Source organism: Phoxinus phoxinus, assembly GCF_949152265.1.
Source record: "Phoxinus phoxinus genome assembly, chromosome: 21".
Taxonomy (NCBI): domain Eukaryota; kingdom Metazoa; phylum Chordata; class Actinopteri; order Cypriniformes; family Leuciscidae; genus Phoxinus; species Phoxinus phoxinus.
Genome location: NC_136896.1, coordinates 27865674 through 27882489, shown reverse-complemented (window position 1 = coordinate 27882489; position 16816 = coordinate 27865674). Strand labels below are relative to the sequence as shown.

General features: G+C 46.6%; 2 protein-coding genes across 3 annotated transcripts in view; both read left to right on the top strand.

Annotated features, from left to right (window-relative positions):
* The window catches only part of LOC306989192 (integrin alpha-X-like), a 37903-nt gene extending 30869 nt beyond the window's left edge, over positions 1-7034 (top strand). Inside the window, exons 28-30 of the mRNA XM_079594631.1 lie at positions 5107-5220; positions 6028-6138; positions 6255-7034. Of these exons, the coding sequence (XP_079450757.1) occupies positions 5107-5220; positions 6028-6138; positions 6255-6338 (309 nt within the window). The 3' untranslated portion in view covers positions 6339-7034. The remainder of the gene's footprint in view (positions 1-5106; positions 5221-6027; positions 6139-6254) is intronic.
* Positions 7035-12965: 5931 nt separating this feature from the next.
* The window catches only part of LOC306989190 (integrin alpha-X-like), a 38154-nt gene continuing 34303 nt past the window's right edge, over positions 12966-16816 (top strand). For both annotated transcript variants that reach the window (XM_079594628.1, XM_079594627.1), the window contains exon 1: positions 12966-13069. In XM_079594628.1, coding sequence (XP_079450754.1) covers positions 13030-13069 — 40 coding nt within the window. In that variant the 5' untranslated portion in view covers positions 12966-13029. The remainder of the gene's footprint in view (positions 13070-16816) is intronic.

The window sequence follows — 16816 nt, the reverse complement described above, 5'->3', positions numbered from 1 at the left end:
TAATCCATACAACCCCAATGGATGAATCAATGTCTTCTGAAGTGAGACGATAAGTGTTTGTAAGAAAAATACCAAATATTTAAACATTTTAAACTGTAGACTATCGCTTCCGTTCCGACCAACTGTCACTTGCGCGTGCATGAGAGGGATGAGTTCACGCTTGACAACTTAAAGCGTGACGTAAGCGCCGAGAAACCGAATGTCAATTTTATTTTTTTATTTTTTATTAATGCTCACAACAAAATACAAACAATAACACATAATAATAATGAAAAACAAACAATACAGAAGAACAGAGACGGCAGTTCTCGCGCGAGTTTCACATCTAACTCCCGCGAGAACGTAATGAACGTGTGAAGCTTCACCAAACACGAAGCCAAGCCGACTCTCATGCACTCGCTGGTGACAGTTGGTCGGTAGCGAAAAGATGAGTAAATTATGAGAACATTTCTGGGTGTACTGTATTTTCTTTTAATACAGAATAGCAAAAGACTCCTTCTTAAGATTAGGCTAATCAGTGGAATGATAGAAAAAGAAGAAGAGGAACAAGAGGAGGAAGCCATGCAAGAGGAGGAGGAGGAAGTAGGAAGCCATGCAAAAACGTATACTTTCTGTCAGGACTTTAGTATTTGAAATGAAAAGTTCCATCCATCCATCTTCTTCCGCTTATCCGGGGCCGGGTCGCGGGGGCAGCAGTCTAAGCAGAGATGCCCAGACTTCCCTTTCCCTAGCCACTTCCTCTAGCTCTTCCGGGGGGACACCGAGGCGTTCCCAGGCCAGCCGAGAGACATAGTCTCTCCAGCGTGTCCTAGGTCTTCCCCGGGGTCTCCTCCCGGTGGGACGTGCCCGGAACACCTTCCCGGGAAGGCGTCCAGGAGGCATCCGGAACAGATGCCCAAGCCACCTCAGCTGACCCCTCTCGATGTGGAGGAGCAGCGGCTCTACTCTGAGCTCCTCCCGAGTGACCGAGCTCCTCACCCTATCTCTAAGGGATCGCCCAGCCACCCTGCGGAGAAAGCTCATTTCGGCCGCCTGTATCCGGGATCTTGTCCTTTCGGTCATGACCCAAAGCTCATGACCATAGGTGAGAGTAGGAACGTAGATTGACCGGTAAATCGAGAGCTTCGCCTTGCGGCTCAGCTCTTTCTTCACCACGACAGACCGGTACATCGACCGCATTACTGCGGAAGCTGCACCGATCCGTCTGTCAATCTCCCGTTCCATCCTTCCCTCACTCGTGAACAAGACCCCAAGATACTTGAACTCCTCCACTTGAGGCAGGAACTCTCCACCAACCTGAAGTGAGCAAGCCACCCTTTTCCGACTGAGGACCATGGCCTCGGATTTGGAGGTGCTGATTCTCATCCCAGCCGCTTCACACTCGGCTGCAAACCGTCCCAGTGCATGCTGAAGGTCCTGGTCTGTAGAGGCCAACACGACAACATCATCCGCAAAGAGCAGAGACGAAATCGTGTGGTCCCCGAACCTGACACCCTCCGGCCCCTGGCTGCGCCTAGAAATTCTGTCCATAAATATTATGAACAGAACCGGCGACAAAGGGCAGCCCTGCCGAAGTCCAACATGCACCGGGAAGAAGTCTGACTTACTGCCGGCAATGCGAACCAAGCTCCTGCTCCGGTCGTATAGGGACCGGACAGCCCTTAGCAAAGGACCCCGGACCCCATACTCCCGGAGCACCCTCCACAGGCCGCCTCGAGGGACACAGTCGAATGCCTTCTCCAAATCCACAAAACACATGTGGATTGGTTGGGCAAACTCCCATGAACCCTCCAGCACCCTGTAGAGGGTATAGAGCTGGTCCAGTGTTCCACGGCCGGGACGAAAACCGCACTGTTCCTCCTGAATCCGAGGTTCTACTATCGGCCGTAATCTCCTCTCCAGTACCCTAGCATAGACTTTCCCGGGGAGGCTGAGAAGTGTGATCCCCCTGTAGTTGGAACACACTCTCCGGTCCCCCTTCTTAAAAAGAGGGACCACCACCCCAGTCTGCCATCCCAGAGGTACTGTCCCCGACCGCCACGCGATGCTGCAGAGGCGTGTCAGCCAAGACAGCCCCGCAACATCCAGAGACTTGAGGTACTCAGGGCGGATCTCATCCACCCCCGGCGCCTTGCCACCGAGGAGTTTCTTGACTACCTCGGTGACTTCAGCTTGGGAGATGGACGAGTCAACCTCCGAGCCCTCAGCCTCTGCTTCCTCAATGGAAGACGTGACGGCGGGATTGAGGAGATCCTCGAAGTATTCCTTCCACCGTCCGACGACATCCCCAGTTGAGGTCAACAGCTGCCCACCTCCACTGTAAACAGCGTTGGTGGGGCACTGCTTCCCTCTCCTGAGTCGCCGGACGGTTTGCCAGAATCTCTTCGAGGCCAGCCGATAGTCATTTTCCATGGCCTCTCCGAACTCCTCCCAGGCCCGAGTTTTTGCCTCCACAACCACCCGGGCTGCAGTTCGCTTGGCCTGCCGGTACCCGTCAGCTGCCTCAGGAGTCCCACAAGCCAACCAGGCCCGATAGGACTCCTTCTTCAGCTTGACGGCATCCCTTACTTCCGGTGTCCACCACCGGGTTCGGGGATTGCCGCCTCGACAGGCACCGGAGACCTTACGGCCACAGCTCCGAGTGGCCGCTTCGACAATGGAGGTGGAGAACATGGTCCACTCGGACTCAATATCTCCAGCCTCCCTCGGGATCCGGTCGAAGCTCCGCCGGAGGTGGGAGTTGAAGATCTCTCTGACAGGAGACTCGGCCAAACGTTCCCAGCAGACCCTTACAGTACGCTTGGGTCTGCCGAGTCTGTCCAGCTTCCTCCTCCGCCATCGGATCCAACTCACCACCAGGTGGTGATCAGTTGACAGCTCCGCCCCTCTCTTTACCCGAGTGTCCAAGACATACGGCCGCAGGTCAGATGAAACGACCACAAAGTCGATCATCGACCTACGGCCTAGGGTGTCCTGGTGCCACGTGTACTGATGGACACCCTTATGCTTGAACATGGTGTTCGTTATGGACAAACTGTAACTAGCACAGAAGTCCAATAACTGAACACCGCTCGGGTTCAGATCAGGGGGGCCGTTCATCCCAATCACGCCCCTCCAGGTAACACTGTCGTTGCCCACGTGGGCGTTGAAGTCCCCCAGTAGAACGACGGAGTCTCCAGTCGGAGCACTTTCCAGCACCCCTCCCAGAGACTCCAAGAAGGCCGGGTACTCTACACTGCCGTTTGGCCCGTAGGCACACACGACAGTGAGAGACCTATCCCCGACCCGTAGGCGCAGGGAAACGACCCTCTCGTTCACCGGGGTAAACTCCAACACATGGCGGCTGAGTTGGGGGGCTATGAGCAAACCCACACCAGCCCGCCGCCTCTCACCATGGGCAACTCCAGAGTGGTGAAGAGTCCATCCTCTCTCAAGGAGTGTGGTTCCAGAGCCTAAGCCGTGCGTAGAGGTGATTCCAACTATCTCTAGTTGGAACCTCTCAACCTCACGCACAATCTCAGGCTCCTTCCCCGCCAGCGAGGTGACGTTCCACGTCCCTAGAGCTAGTTTCCGTGTCCAGGGATCGGGTTGTCGAGGCCCCCGCCTTCGACTGCCGCCCGATCCTCTAAGCACCGGCCCCTTACGGCCCCTCCTGCAGGTGGTGAGCCCACGGGAAGGCGGCCCCACGTCGCTCCTTCGGGCTGAGCCCGGCCGGACCCCGTGGGGGGAGGCCCGACCACCAGGCGCTCGCATACGAGCCCCAACCCCGGGCCTGGCTCCAGGGTGGGGCCCCGGCTGCGCCATACCGGGCGACGTCACGGTCCTTGCTTTAATTTTCTTCATAAAGGGTTTTTTTGAACTACTCTTAGTCTGACCCGTCGCCTAGGACCTGTTTGCCTTGGGAGACCCTACCAGGGGCATATAGCCCCGGACAACATAGCTCCTAGGGTCATTCGGGTACTCAAACCCCTCCACCACGTTAAGGTGGCAGTTCAAGGAGGGGAATGAAAAGTTGATTTAAAAAAAGGAATAAAGAATAATAAGTGTAATATGTTGTAAATCTTTTTTGAAATAAGTTGTTTTTCAAATAAAGTTTTCCAAGTGATTGTGTGTTTACATGTGTTTTTATTGTACTTACCCTGTAACTACATGAAACAAGAGGGTAAGAAGCACCACTTTAATTTACGGCCCGCAATGTCATACTTACCCTGTAACTACATGAAACAAGAGGGTAAGAAGCACCACTTTAATTTACGGCCCGCAATGTCATACTTACCCTGTAACTACAAGAAACAAGAGGGTAAGAAGCACCACTTTAATTTACGGCCCGCAATGTCATACTTACCCTGTAACTACATGAAACAAGAGGGTAAGAAGCACCACTTTAATTTACGGCCCGCAATGTCATACTTACCCTGTAACTACATGAAACAAGAGTATATTTCCCCAGCATTTAAAAAAAAAAAGTTGCAATATTTTACTTGCCTTGAAACAACTTAATCAGTGCACCTTTGCAATAAAAACAAATTAGCCTACTTTATAAATGCACTGATATATAGGCTACCCTGTAATTTGTAAAAAGCCTTTATGTATTTGTATACACTATTATTACAAAAAGGTGCAGTGTATGTAGCCTACTCGCTAAATTGCTCCCAAAAGTAAGATTGTATTATAGTATAAGTACCCCCTAGTTCTAAAATACTTACAGTATAAATAATTTGCCTAAATATATATATTTTTTTCCTGGTTATTACCCCTTTATTCCAAAACGTTACATTGTTCCCCTATATACTTACACGTACGTACTTTATAGGTACACTGTAATTACCGAAAGTTACACTGTAATTTCGTTTTAATTACGCAGTATTTTCCTGGTTGTTACCCCTTTATTCCCAAGACTTTACATATTGTTCCCCTATACTTACACATAAGTACTTTATAGGCACACTGTAATTACCGAAAGTTACACTGTAATTTCATTGTAATTACGCAGTACTTTCCGGGCTGTAATCTAAAGCGTTACCGCAAATTCATATCACAGAACAGACCATATAAATTCATAACTGTTTGATCATTTCTTATTGTCATGATCTGTGTCTCTCTTAGACTGGACTCAAGGCTGCTGTTTTTGAGTTGGTCAGTTCAGCGTCTCTGGATTATGACAAGAGCAAATACATTTTCTTTTCCTCTGATTCTCTACACACTGCACCGTCTGTCCAGGTGACGTTCATGTCAAGTCTAATGACTGTAAAAAGAGATCTCAAAACAGTGCTCTGTTTGAAGGAATATATAACGGCAGTCTACTGTTTATAGTTTATGATTTATTCTTTTTTTTAGACCACATACTTTTCTCTTTTTGCTTCTTGCTAATATATTGACAACTGCACTTTCAACATTCTTTCTCACAGATCTACTTCCTGTGCAAATACCACAGAGTCAAAAGTGCTCACACTATTGTTCAAAAGTCTGGGGTCTGAAAGTCTCTTCTGCTCACCAAGACTTCATTTATTTGACAAAATATACAGTAAACAGAGTAATATTGTGAAATATTATTACAATTTTAAATAAGTTTTCTTTTTTATTATATTTTAAAATAAAATTAATTGCTGTGACGTCAAAGCTGAATTTTCAGCAGCATTACTCCAGTCTTCAGTGTCACATGATCCTTCAGAAATTATTCTAATATGATGTTTGCTGCTCAAGATTTGGTAACACTTTATTTTACAATGTCCTTGTTACATATGTTACATGTACAATATTATTAACAGTTAATTATGCATAATTACATGCAACTAACCCTCAACCAAACCCTAATCCTACCATAACTCTATAGTAAGTGCACTTAATTAATATTACTCAGTACTTAAATATATAATTGCACTGTAACAATTTAGTAAAAAATCATGTTATCAAATTATAATGTATCTATGGAACATCTGTGTAGGAATAAGGAGGACTTCCTGTTACACTGAGATCACTTCTGACTGCATTTTAAAATTCACTTGTTCACATTTTTCCACTTTGTAGATTAACACTCAAGTGGAGGTGTATGAGGAGGTGAACCTGACCAAAGAGATCATTGGAGGAGTAATAGGAGGACTTCTGCTACTGGCTCTCATCACAGCGGCTCTCTATAAAGTATATCATCATAACACCAGTTTCAATCGCTGGCACTTTCACCTCTCTACACGATCTATATGTTTAAATACTTACAGCATGTACAGTTTACTACAGCATATTTCTCCCTTTACAAGGCTGGGTTCTTCAAAAGCCAGTACAAGCAGTTGCTGCAGGAGGCGCAGGGCGATGCAGGAGGAGAGCCAAACATCACACAATAATGTTAGAAGATACAAGAACTGATTGTGTTTTGTGGGCGAGAGTGAAACGTGAAGCCAAATATTCCAGCCTGATTCAGACAACTTAATTAGAATGAAAACTGGACAATTTTGAACTCATTTCATCACTACTCATCATTATCTTATCAGTGAGCGCAGCGAGTTACCATATTTGAAAGTGTTTATAGCATCTCAAATATTTAACTTCCTTCTTTGCTATAGAAAACTGATAACTTTTGAGTAAGAACTATAGCAGAGATATTGGAATACCTTGTTCTCATGTGCACATTGTTTTTGATACTCAGTTGTGAGAAAGAAGTCAAAATTGCAAGATATAAACTCTCATGTGTGAGAAAGAAGTCAAAATTGTGAGATATAAACTCACAGTTGCAAAGAAAAAAGTCAGAATTGTGAGAGAAAAAGTCGCAATTGCCTTTTATTACTTTTTATTCTGTTTTCTTATCACATTTCTACAGATTTTGAAAATGCTTTCTGCTATATAAAGATATTGTTTGTTTAGCTTTTTTTGCAATATTGGCATATTAAAATGGCACTTAGTGTTGGTAAGGAAAACAATAAAAGACTAAATTAAATCGATTTGGCATTATCCATTACACTTATTTTTGTGTCGTTATTTATGCATACCTCAATTTGTGTTTGAAATAAAATTACACATTGAAAATTAAACATTGAAACATGAAAAACAGTGTCAGTGTCTCATATCATCAGAAGTACAACTTCATTTTCTACTATAAATCACACACGTTTTCACCAAGCGGCAACCTCACTGTCTCTCTTAAAACCAACACGGAAGTGAGTTAAACTGCAATTCACCAACTTCACCAACTGGCTGGTTGAGGCTGGTGTCAAAAGTGAGTCACGTCTGCATCTCCCCCATGTTGAAATGCCCAACTTTACAGCAGAAAACATGTTTACAGCCTGGTACTTGAAGTGGTTTTGGTCTCTACAGCTAATTTTGCCCTTCATGACAACTGTGAGGGGGGTGAATTTTTTTATAGGCTAACTCATCCGTTTAAATTATATTAAGCCTTACATTTCTGCATAATTAAGGGCGTGGCCACTTGAGTGACAGGTGGATTGCAGCTGATGTCAATGCTAGCCGTTTGTCTGCTGTTAGCCGTCACTTCACCTCAGCAAATTTTAGCTGTTGAACTTGCCATTTCTGCAGTGTTTGTGCTGTTTTTCTGAATTATTTCATTCAGAAAATTCGCCTTTGGATTCCGTCGTTGTCGTCAAGTATCGTTCGAGAAAACAACCAGCGCTGTATTTCAGTTGTTTTCCTCTGTGAACATGCACTTTTGGGTGTCTGACAATTTTGTTGCTTTTTGGAGTTTTCAGATTTAAAAACGTCAATAGATATAAAGGCTCGTTCTGCTCTCACGGAACAGATGGATTATAATATGCTTATGTACCGTCAGATGAAATCCTGCAGGTGTCGGTGCTTTCTCCATCCATGCAATAAATGCACATCCTTGAATGAGCGTGGATTTCAATTTTTTTGGGGGATATTTCGAAGGGCAAAAAGAGGAACTTTTAATTGGCTTTACATCATCAACTGTAACTTTAGCACAAGGCTCTGTGCAGTCCAGTCGCAGACTTGATACTGTCAGTAGCATATAGCATTAGCTCCCTCATAGACAGACATATAAACTGGACACAGCGACCCCATAGGTTTCAACGGAGAAAAGTGAAGTCAATTAGAAGCACTCACTTCCTGATGGATGTGACGTGAGCCTGTCTGACAGCTGTCAGTCTTCTAGTAGCTGTGCCGAGAGAAATCTGAATCATTCCCTTCCAAATCTCGCAGAGTTTGCTTGCGATTGCTTGCGAGCTTCTCCGCCTGTCTATACGGTAATTTCTCGAGAGTTGAGTGGTTATGACGCAATCGTTAGCCTATTTTTACAAAAACTGCTTCTACGGGGCCATAACGTAAGATACAAGGTAATGGAGCCTTTTATACATTGTCGTGTTTCTTTAGATATAAATAATGGACAAATGGAGTCTTTAAACGCCTCAGATGTAAAGTTATTCGCTGTCAAAGTGAAGCCAAAATGAATGGGAGTCAATGGAATGCTAACAGCACGTGATGGCATGATAGCCAATGGCGGCCCCCGGGGAAGCTTCAGTTTCCGGCGGATGGATTACCCCCTTGAGCTAACTCGATCACGTCGAGCTAGGTGGGCGTGGTTTCAGATAGCCAGGCTCCTCAGCTCCACCCACGCCCGCCTCTTTCCCCATTTTCTGTTATCCGGCAGTGACGCGAGGCCAAGAAGGCGACGGCCGGCTCCGCCCACTTTAGGCTTAAAAAATGCTCTTCAGAAACCTACGGGTGACGTCACAGACACTACGTCCGTATTTTTTTACAGTCTATGGTTTTCACACACAGGCTTCTGACCTCGATGGACTCAACAGGAGAAATGAACCGGAAAAGATTTCCAAATGGTGGCGGAGGCTCCGCGTACAGCTATCAATTATGTAATCGCCACAGACCAATGGTATAAGGTGTTTACCAGCCATAGCGATCTTTTCCAGAAAGTTTGCTTTGGCAAGCTGTTTCAAACAACTTCGTTTTGGCCTGATTTTGTACAAAATGACGTCGGTCCTTCGGATAGTTTGTTTTCTCGTTTTTGTCTTCTAAACGGAAAAACTAAGAAACTAATTTAAAGTCCCACTCCGATCATATTTTGAGCTATTTTTAAATATTCCCAGTGGTCTTTAAATTATGATTATGCCATTTTTAGCCAAAATCTCAAAACCTGTGCCGTTTTCTGGGACTTCGCTTCAGCAGAGCGGCAGTAGCTCATTAGCAATTCGCCTCTGCGTTGTGGGCGGAGCCGTTGGCACGGAGAAGCATTACAGTATTATATATACACGTTAATTATTATTATCCGAAGTTAATCAAAGTTATCACCGATCATTATTTCACTCCGAGACGTCGCGGTAAAAAACAGCTCGATTTCACCTCAATATTTCATCCCTCCCACTGTGATCAATCAGGACATATTTAGTATCAGTGGATTGCTCGAAATTTCGGGATTATTATGATGCTAATGTCACCGCTCTATCTAAAAAACTGACTGACTCTCTCACGAGTGATGGGCTTGACACACGAGGGGACAAACGACTGCGACAGGCAAAACTCGTCGCCACCCGGCGTGTGCAAGTCTACTTGGACGAGCGCGGAATTTCACATGCACGAATGTCGCCTGTTGCTTGGCTGGAGGAGGCTGGCTACCCTCTCTCATTATGTAATGATGTAATTACTGACGGGATCAGTCTGTGTTCTCCACAGACTGACCAAACTTTGTGTTCTCCACAGACTGACCTCCACAAACTTTAGTTTTGACGATTGATAGACGGTGAAAAGTGACTTATTTGTTACAGTATGTGTTCCAATTTGAGTATGAGCTCGTGGCCCCGCCCAGTGGAGTTACTACGTCACAACTCCAGTCTATTTTTGCCGGCATTTTAGCGTCTGCTACTGATTCACAGCCATTTGAATGTAGAAATACTCAGAAATACAACTTTGAGCTTATTTTTCTCAAGATATGTCCTCTAACATCAGAAAAATTCCACAAGAACATGTTAACACCTAGAAAAACATGATTTTCATCAGAGTGGGTCTTTAACACATATTTAAACCCTTCTCATGAACATAAACAAATCTTGTGTCATTTTTTTTGTCATATTTTCATTTTTGTTTTCATCACACTTTGTTCTAATCCGCCAAATGGAAACACAATAAAACCAAAATGGATAAACAGCTTGAATATTCGATCTCTACATGGGCGGGATTAAAACGCCCCTTTCCGCTGATTGGTCAACCAAAGATCAAGCCGTGCTGTCATCATAGACAGTATATAAACTGGACACAGCGACCCCATAGGTTTCAACGGAGAGAAATGAAGTCAATTAGAAGCACTCACTTCCTGATTATAATGCGAACTGCGCAGGCTCAAACTGAGCTTGACGACGTAGATGTGACGTGAGCAACCTGTAGGTCTTCTAGTAGCTGTGCCGAGAGAAATCTGAATCATTCCCTTCCGAATCTCGCAGAGACGGAGAGCGTGGGCATTAGCTGTCCATGAGCTAGCAACGGGAGCAACTTTATCACTCTCTATGGGCTTCTCCCTTGACTTTATGCCTCCACGTCCTCCCGATTACTTGCGAGCTTCTCTGCCTGTCCATACGGTAATTTTTCGACTTGTGCGACAGAGTCGCGCGGGTATGACGCAATCGTTAGCCTATTTTTACAAAAACGGCTTCTACTGGGCCATAACGTAAGATACAAGGTAATGGAGCCTTTTATACATTTTCGTGTTTCTTTAGAAATAAACAATGGACAAACGGTGTCTTTAAACGCCTAATATGCAAAGTTATTCGCTGTCAAAGTGACGCCAAAATGAATGGGAGTCAATGGAATGCTAACAGCAGGTGGGGGTCCGCTAGCCAATGGCGACGCCCAGGTCGGCTTCAATGTCTTTCGGGAACACTGCCCCCCTGGCTGTCATCAGTTCTTACTCAGCTCTGCGCACCAGAATAATAGTCATCTGATACAGTTGTATGGATTATTACAGAGTTTATAGCAAATGAAAGCTTTAGCTTAAGTTCTGCCAGTAAGACTTAATTACTACGTCACTTATACCTTCATTTCTATCCAATCACGTCTTTATACTTTCTGTAAAGATCGGTACTTACACATGTTTGAGTTCGCAGAGGCCGACGCAACAACCTCCACCCTCCCACCACCAGGATGGTCCTGTCCATACCTCCCAAGGGGGTCGGCTGCGCCCCTGCCTTCGTCTTCAGGCAGGAGATGCAGATCCGCTACCCTCGGATTACGAACTATGGACTATCTACGCCAAAGAACTTTATAAATTAAGCTTGCTGGGCTGTCAATAAATGTATGCTTCGTTACATCATTTTATCTCCCGAGTCTTTCTGGTAGAACTACATTTAATCTCTTTCTCATCAAACAGCGAGACTAATAAATGGCTCGACACAAACCGTACCGGTGCAGAGCCTAGACAGAGCTTTCTTCTGTGTGTACAACTAACCCTAATTAACTAACCTAACCCTAACTCTCTGTGAAATATTTTTCGCGTATAGACCTAGGCCAGGGGTAGGCAAGTTCGGTCCTAGAGAGCCGCTGTCCTGCAGAGTTTGGCTCCAACACTGAAAAAAAACTTACCTGGCTATAGCCTTATGGCGCTTTTCCACTGCATGGTACGGCTCGGTTCGGCTCGGTACGGTTCAACACGGCGCGGAACGGTTCGGCTCGCTTCGCTTTTCCACTGCGTGGTACGAGTCGACTCGGTACGGCACGGTTCGGTTCGCTTTAGCTCGGTTGCTTTTCCACTGCAGTTAGTACCGCTTCAGTGGGTGGGACTGATCGTTAAGTTGTATGTCCGGTGGTAGCCGTGTGCGGCTAAGAGCTGTGCTACTTCCACTCCTCGGCAACAACGAGAGGAACGTCTGCACCTCGTCCACTGACCACGATTCAGCCATTTCTTGTTTGATTTATTTTTACTTTTTTTGTCAAGTAAAAACTCTAAAAACAGGTGCTACTGCGTTGGCTGTTGTCTGGCTATTTAAATATAGCGGGTTTAGTGTCTCGTGTAGCAAATAAAATGACGCTGAAGTGACGATTCTGTCTGACGAATCAGTGATCTGCAGTGTTTTCACGTCACATTTAGTATCGGTACGGTACGCTTGGAACCTCAACAGAGGTGGTACCATTTAAAGCGAGCCGAAGCGAGCCGTGCCGTACCGTACCATGCAGTGGAAATGCGCCATAAGTGAGCCGTACCGAACCGAGCCGTACCGTACCATGCAGTGGAAAAGCGTCAAAGCGTGCCGTACCGAACCGTACCGTACCATGCAGTGGAAAAGCGCCATTAGTAATCCTGAAGACATCGATTAGCTTGTTCAGTTGTGTTTGATTAGGGTTGGAACTAAATGCTGCAGAGAGGAGAGAGAGTGATAGAGCCAATTCAGTGGATGGGGATTATTAGGAGGCCATGATTGGCAAGGGCCATTGGAGGGAATGTGGCCAGGTTTATATTTATATTTTAAATGTTTTATCTTATCCTGTTTGTTCTCACAGAAGCGCTGCTGGTGCGTGATGATGATGAATCCTCTTGTTCTGTTGTTTATGCTGCTATTTTATGGGGTCAATATCCCGTCTAAAGTATTGCGGCCAAGGATAAAAAAAATAAAATAAGCGTGAATCAAAAAACAAAATTATAAAAAAAATTATCAGAATAGCAAACAACGTGGTCAAGAATAAAAATGTAATAAGCGTGAATCAAAAAAAATAACAAGCATGAATAAAAACTTTAAACACATAAAAAATTATTTTGCACAAAACTTAAATTTATGGTCATGCTTTCTTAAAAAATATGTTTTCCTTGTGATCCATTTTCCAAATGGAAATCAGTGATTTGATCCATTTGTTTCAATAAAAATAGCAAAAAACAAAACAAAACAAAGAGTGGGTATTTGGACAAAGCAGTTGTGTAGAAACGATCGTCGAATTGATGAACAGTACAGTGAAGTGACGTCACGCGCGCGATGGGGTGTCAGCTTTCAGGCTAGTTAAAACACATCTTCGCTTTCATTTATTGCATTGACGGTCTCACCTCAGGCATCCTCTACACTTGGAGAGGATATTATGGACCAGAACATCTGTATCAGATTATGCATCTTTTGTGGTAAGATATGTATTTCTTTTCTTTTCTAGCTTTTATTAGCCCAGTTAATTTGTTAAAATATTAGCCTTTTATACACACCATCGTTACCTATAGCTGCCTATTTCCACTCTTTTGTAAATATTTTTGCTCCCTTTTGTACGATTTGAAAGCAATGGCAATACGATTTTACCATCATCTCACAGTGTAAAATGCTTTACGTTCACTTTATAGTCTAAATTTGTTGCAATAATCATGTTGTACATGAACAGATGAATGATTGATTTAAAAAAAAAACACAATATATCATTGTAGGAATTAAGTTTAAAGCTCGATCAGTTTTTTTACTTTAGAAAAAATAAAGTAAAATTTTACTTTAATTTTACTTTAACATTGTTGATCATGCAAAATTAGACATCAAATTTTTGGACCTCATAAGTTCAAAACCATGACCATCTTTCTAAAGTAGTAGCAAATGACCAGATATTAAATGGAGGATGAGGATGAAACACTGTCCTTTTAGGGCAAGAATAAATTGCAACAAGTATGCACTTCCTTCTCTAAATGCCCCTCTCACTGTACGTTCACACCGCGGCCGGCGAGAGCGGCAAAATTCTGTCTCATGAGCTTTCTGCCTTCACACATTTCTCACTCACACACATCTATGAAAAAACCACTGCAAAAAAAAAAAACTTAAAGATGTACAACACATTTTCATATATCGTCACCTTCCTAAAATAATTGCCTAATTCAATAATTATTGAAAAAATAAGTCCTTTTCATTTTCAAATGACTTGGGTAATTATTGAGGGTGACTATCATTGAAAAATAATTACACTTAAGAGGAAACCTTTTTCCTTCCTTTTTCTTTTTTCTTTTTTTAATGGTTATTTGTTATGTTAATGTTGTCAATTTCCTCTATTGGTGCTACACAGTGAAATAACCAGCAGCTGCTGAACTGATGTTTGGCATCTGTCTAGCGATTCTCAACCGGTGGGCCGCGTGTCATCTGGTGGGCCGCGTAGGCAGTGGTAGACTATCCCAAAATTATTATTATTATTTTACAAAAACACTCAAGTCAAGTCAAGATGCATTATCTAAAAGCAAATGTAGGCTATGTTTAAATATTGCAACACCAATCACGTCAGATTGATTGTTTGTTCGATGCAGTAACATTATCGTTTTCTGAAAAGAAAAGCAGATTTTCTCACTACACACACTTCGAAGCTTTTCCTTGCACAGGTCTGTCTCTGTCACAGTGTCTGGTTTATGTTCCTTGGGTCACCACTAGATGTCCTCCTTCCCCACGGTGTCCATCACACTATTGAACTACATTTCCCACGATCCTTGTCTTCTCATTGCACTCGGCTGGTTCCTTATCACTGATCATTGCACTCAGCCATTTCCCCATTATCATTGTCTATTCCCTGTGTATATATACCCTGTCTGTTTTAGTATGTGTCACGGAGTCCTTGTAATTATCACGCCACTTCTGAGTTCTGTTTCTGCCTGTTGTTTTGTTTCTGTTTGTTTGATTGCTACCCTGGTTATGACCTCTGCCTGGACTGGATTGTGAGTAACGGATTTCCCTCAAATAAAGACACATTTACTGCACTTGGATCTACCCTTGTTTCCTTGAGTGTGGATCGTGACAGAAGGACTCCGTCAACACTAGATCCAGCGGTATGTCTTTCAATGTCTCTTCCCCAGCCACTGAGCGGGAGAGAAGAGAGTTTTTTGAGGGGACCCGATTAGTCAAATTTCGCGGGACCCGTGGAGGCCGCAGTGGAGGTGGTCGAGAGGAATCAAGACACCGTTCTCCACTCTGGCCCCTCTTCGGCCCTGGGTTGGTAAGGTCCAGCCCAGAGTTCCATCCGCCGCTGATTCCGCCCAGCCCAGAGAACTGTTCGCCGTGGTGCCCGTCCAGTCCAGAGCCTGAACATTTCCGCCAGAAACAGCGGAGGAGGAGGAAGACCTTCAGCCTCCCCGTCCCCTCCGAGCAGCCCGCTGTCGTCCCGGAGGCCGTCCCCTCCGAGCAGCCCGCTGTCGTCCCGGAGGCCGTCCCCTCCGAGCAGCCCGCTGTCGTCCCGGAGGCCGTCCCCTCCGAGCAGCCCGCTGTCGTCCCGGAGGCCGTCCCCTCCGAGCAGCCCGCTGTCGTCCCGGAGGCCGTCCCCTCCGAGCAGCCCGCTGTCGTCCCGGAGGCCGTCCCCTCCGAGCAGCCCGCTGTCGTCCCGGAGGCCGTCCCCTCCGAGCAGCCCGCTGTCGTCCCGGAGGCCGTCCCCGAACAGCCCGCTGTCGTCCCGGAGGTCGCCCCGGGGCTGTACACCATTAGTCCTGCCACGGCAAGGAGGGCTGTCTTCCTTTTTTATGTGGTGGTTGTACTGCACGCACAGAGGAAGCACATGAGTTCCGCCCAGCCAGAAACTTCTCACGTCACGCCTGCCGAGCCTGAGCTTCGCGTCACGCCTGCCGTGCCGGAACAGCCCGCTGTCGTCCCGGAGGCCGTCCCCGAACAGCCCACCATCAGTCCTGCCACGGCCAGGAGAGCTGTCTTTGGGTTTTACTCATTGGCGGTTCTGCACGCTTGGGGGAAGCACTTGAGTTCCGCCCAGCCAGAGGCTGTTCCTGAGCCGGTGGTGTCTGTTGCAGTTCCTGAGTCGGTGGTGTCTGTTGCAGTTCCTGAACCGGTGGTGTCTGTTGCTGTTCCTGAGGAGCCGGTGGTGTCTGTTGCTGTTCCTGAGGAGCCGGTGGTGTCTGTTGCTGTTCCTGAGGAGCCGGTGGTGTCTGTTGCTGTTCCTGAGGAGCCGGTGGTGTCTGTTGCTGTTCCTGAGGAGCCGGTGGTGTCTGTTGCTGTTCCTGAGGAGCCGGTGGTGTCTGTTGCTGTTCCTGAGGAGCCGGTGGTGTCTGTTGCTGTTCCTGAGGAGCCGGTGGTGTCTGTTACTGTTCCTGAGGAGCCGGTGGTGTCTGTTGCTGTTCCTGAGGAGCCGGTGGTGTCTGTTGCTGTTCCTGAGGAGCCGGTGGTGTCTGTTGCTGTTCCTGAGGAGCCGGTGGTGTCTGTTGCTGTTCCTGAGGAGCCGGTGGTGTCTGTTGCTGTTCCTGAGGAGCCGGTGGTGTCTGTTGCTGTTCCTGAGGAGCCGGTGGTGTCTGTTGCTGTTCCTGAGGAGCCGGTGGCGTCTGTTGCTGTTCCTGAGGAGCCGGTGGTGTCTGTTGCAGTTCCTGAGCCGGTGGTGTCTGTTGCAGTTCCTGAGCCGGTGGCGTCTGTTGCAGTTCCTGAGCCGGTGGCGTCTGTTGCAGTTCCTGAGCCGGTGGCGTCTGTTGCAGTTCCTGAGCCGGCGGCGTCTGTTGCAGTTCCTGAGCCGGCGGCGTCTGTTGCAGTTCCTGAGCCGGCGGCGTCTGTTGCAGTTCCTGAGCCGGCGGCGTCTGTTGCAGTTCCTGAGCCGGCGGCGTCTGTTGCAGTTCCTGAGCCGGCGGCGTCTGTTGCAGTTCCTGAGCCGGCGGCGTCTGTTGCAGTTCCTGAGCCGGCGGCGTCTGTTGCAGTTCCTGAGCCGGCGGCGTCTGTTGCAGTTCCTGAGCCGCTGGTGTCTGTGACTGTTCCTGAGCCGCTGGTGTCTGTGACTGTTCCTGAGCCGCTGGTGTCTGTGACTGTTCCTGAGCCAGGGTCGATCCCTGTCCCGCCTTGGTCTTCACCGCCATGGCCGCCCGAGTGGTCGTCTTCACCCTGGTCGTCTCCGCCGTGGCCGCCCAAATGGTCGTCTTCACCCTGGTCGTCTC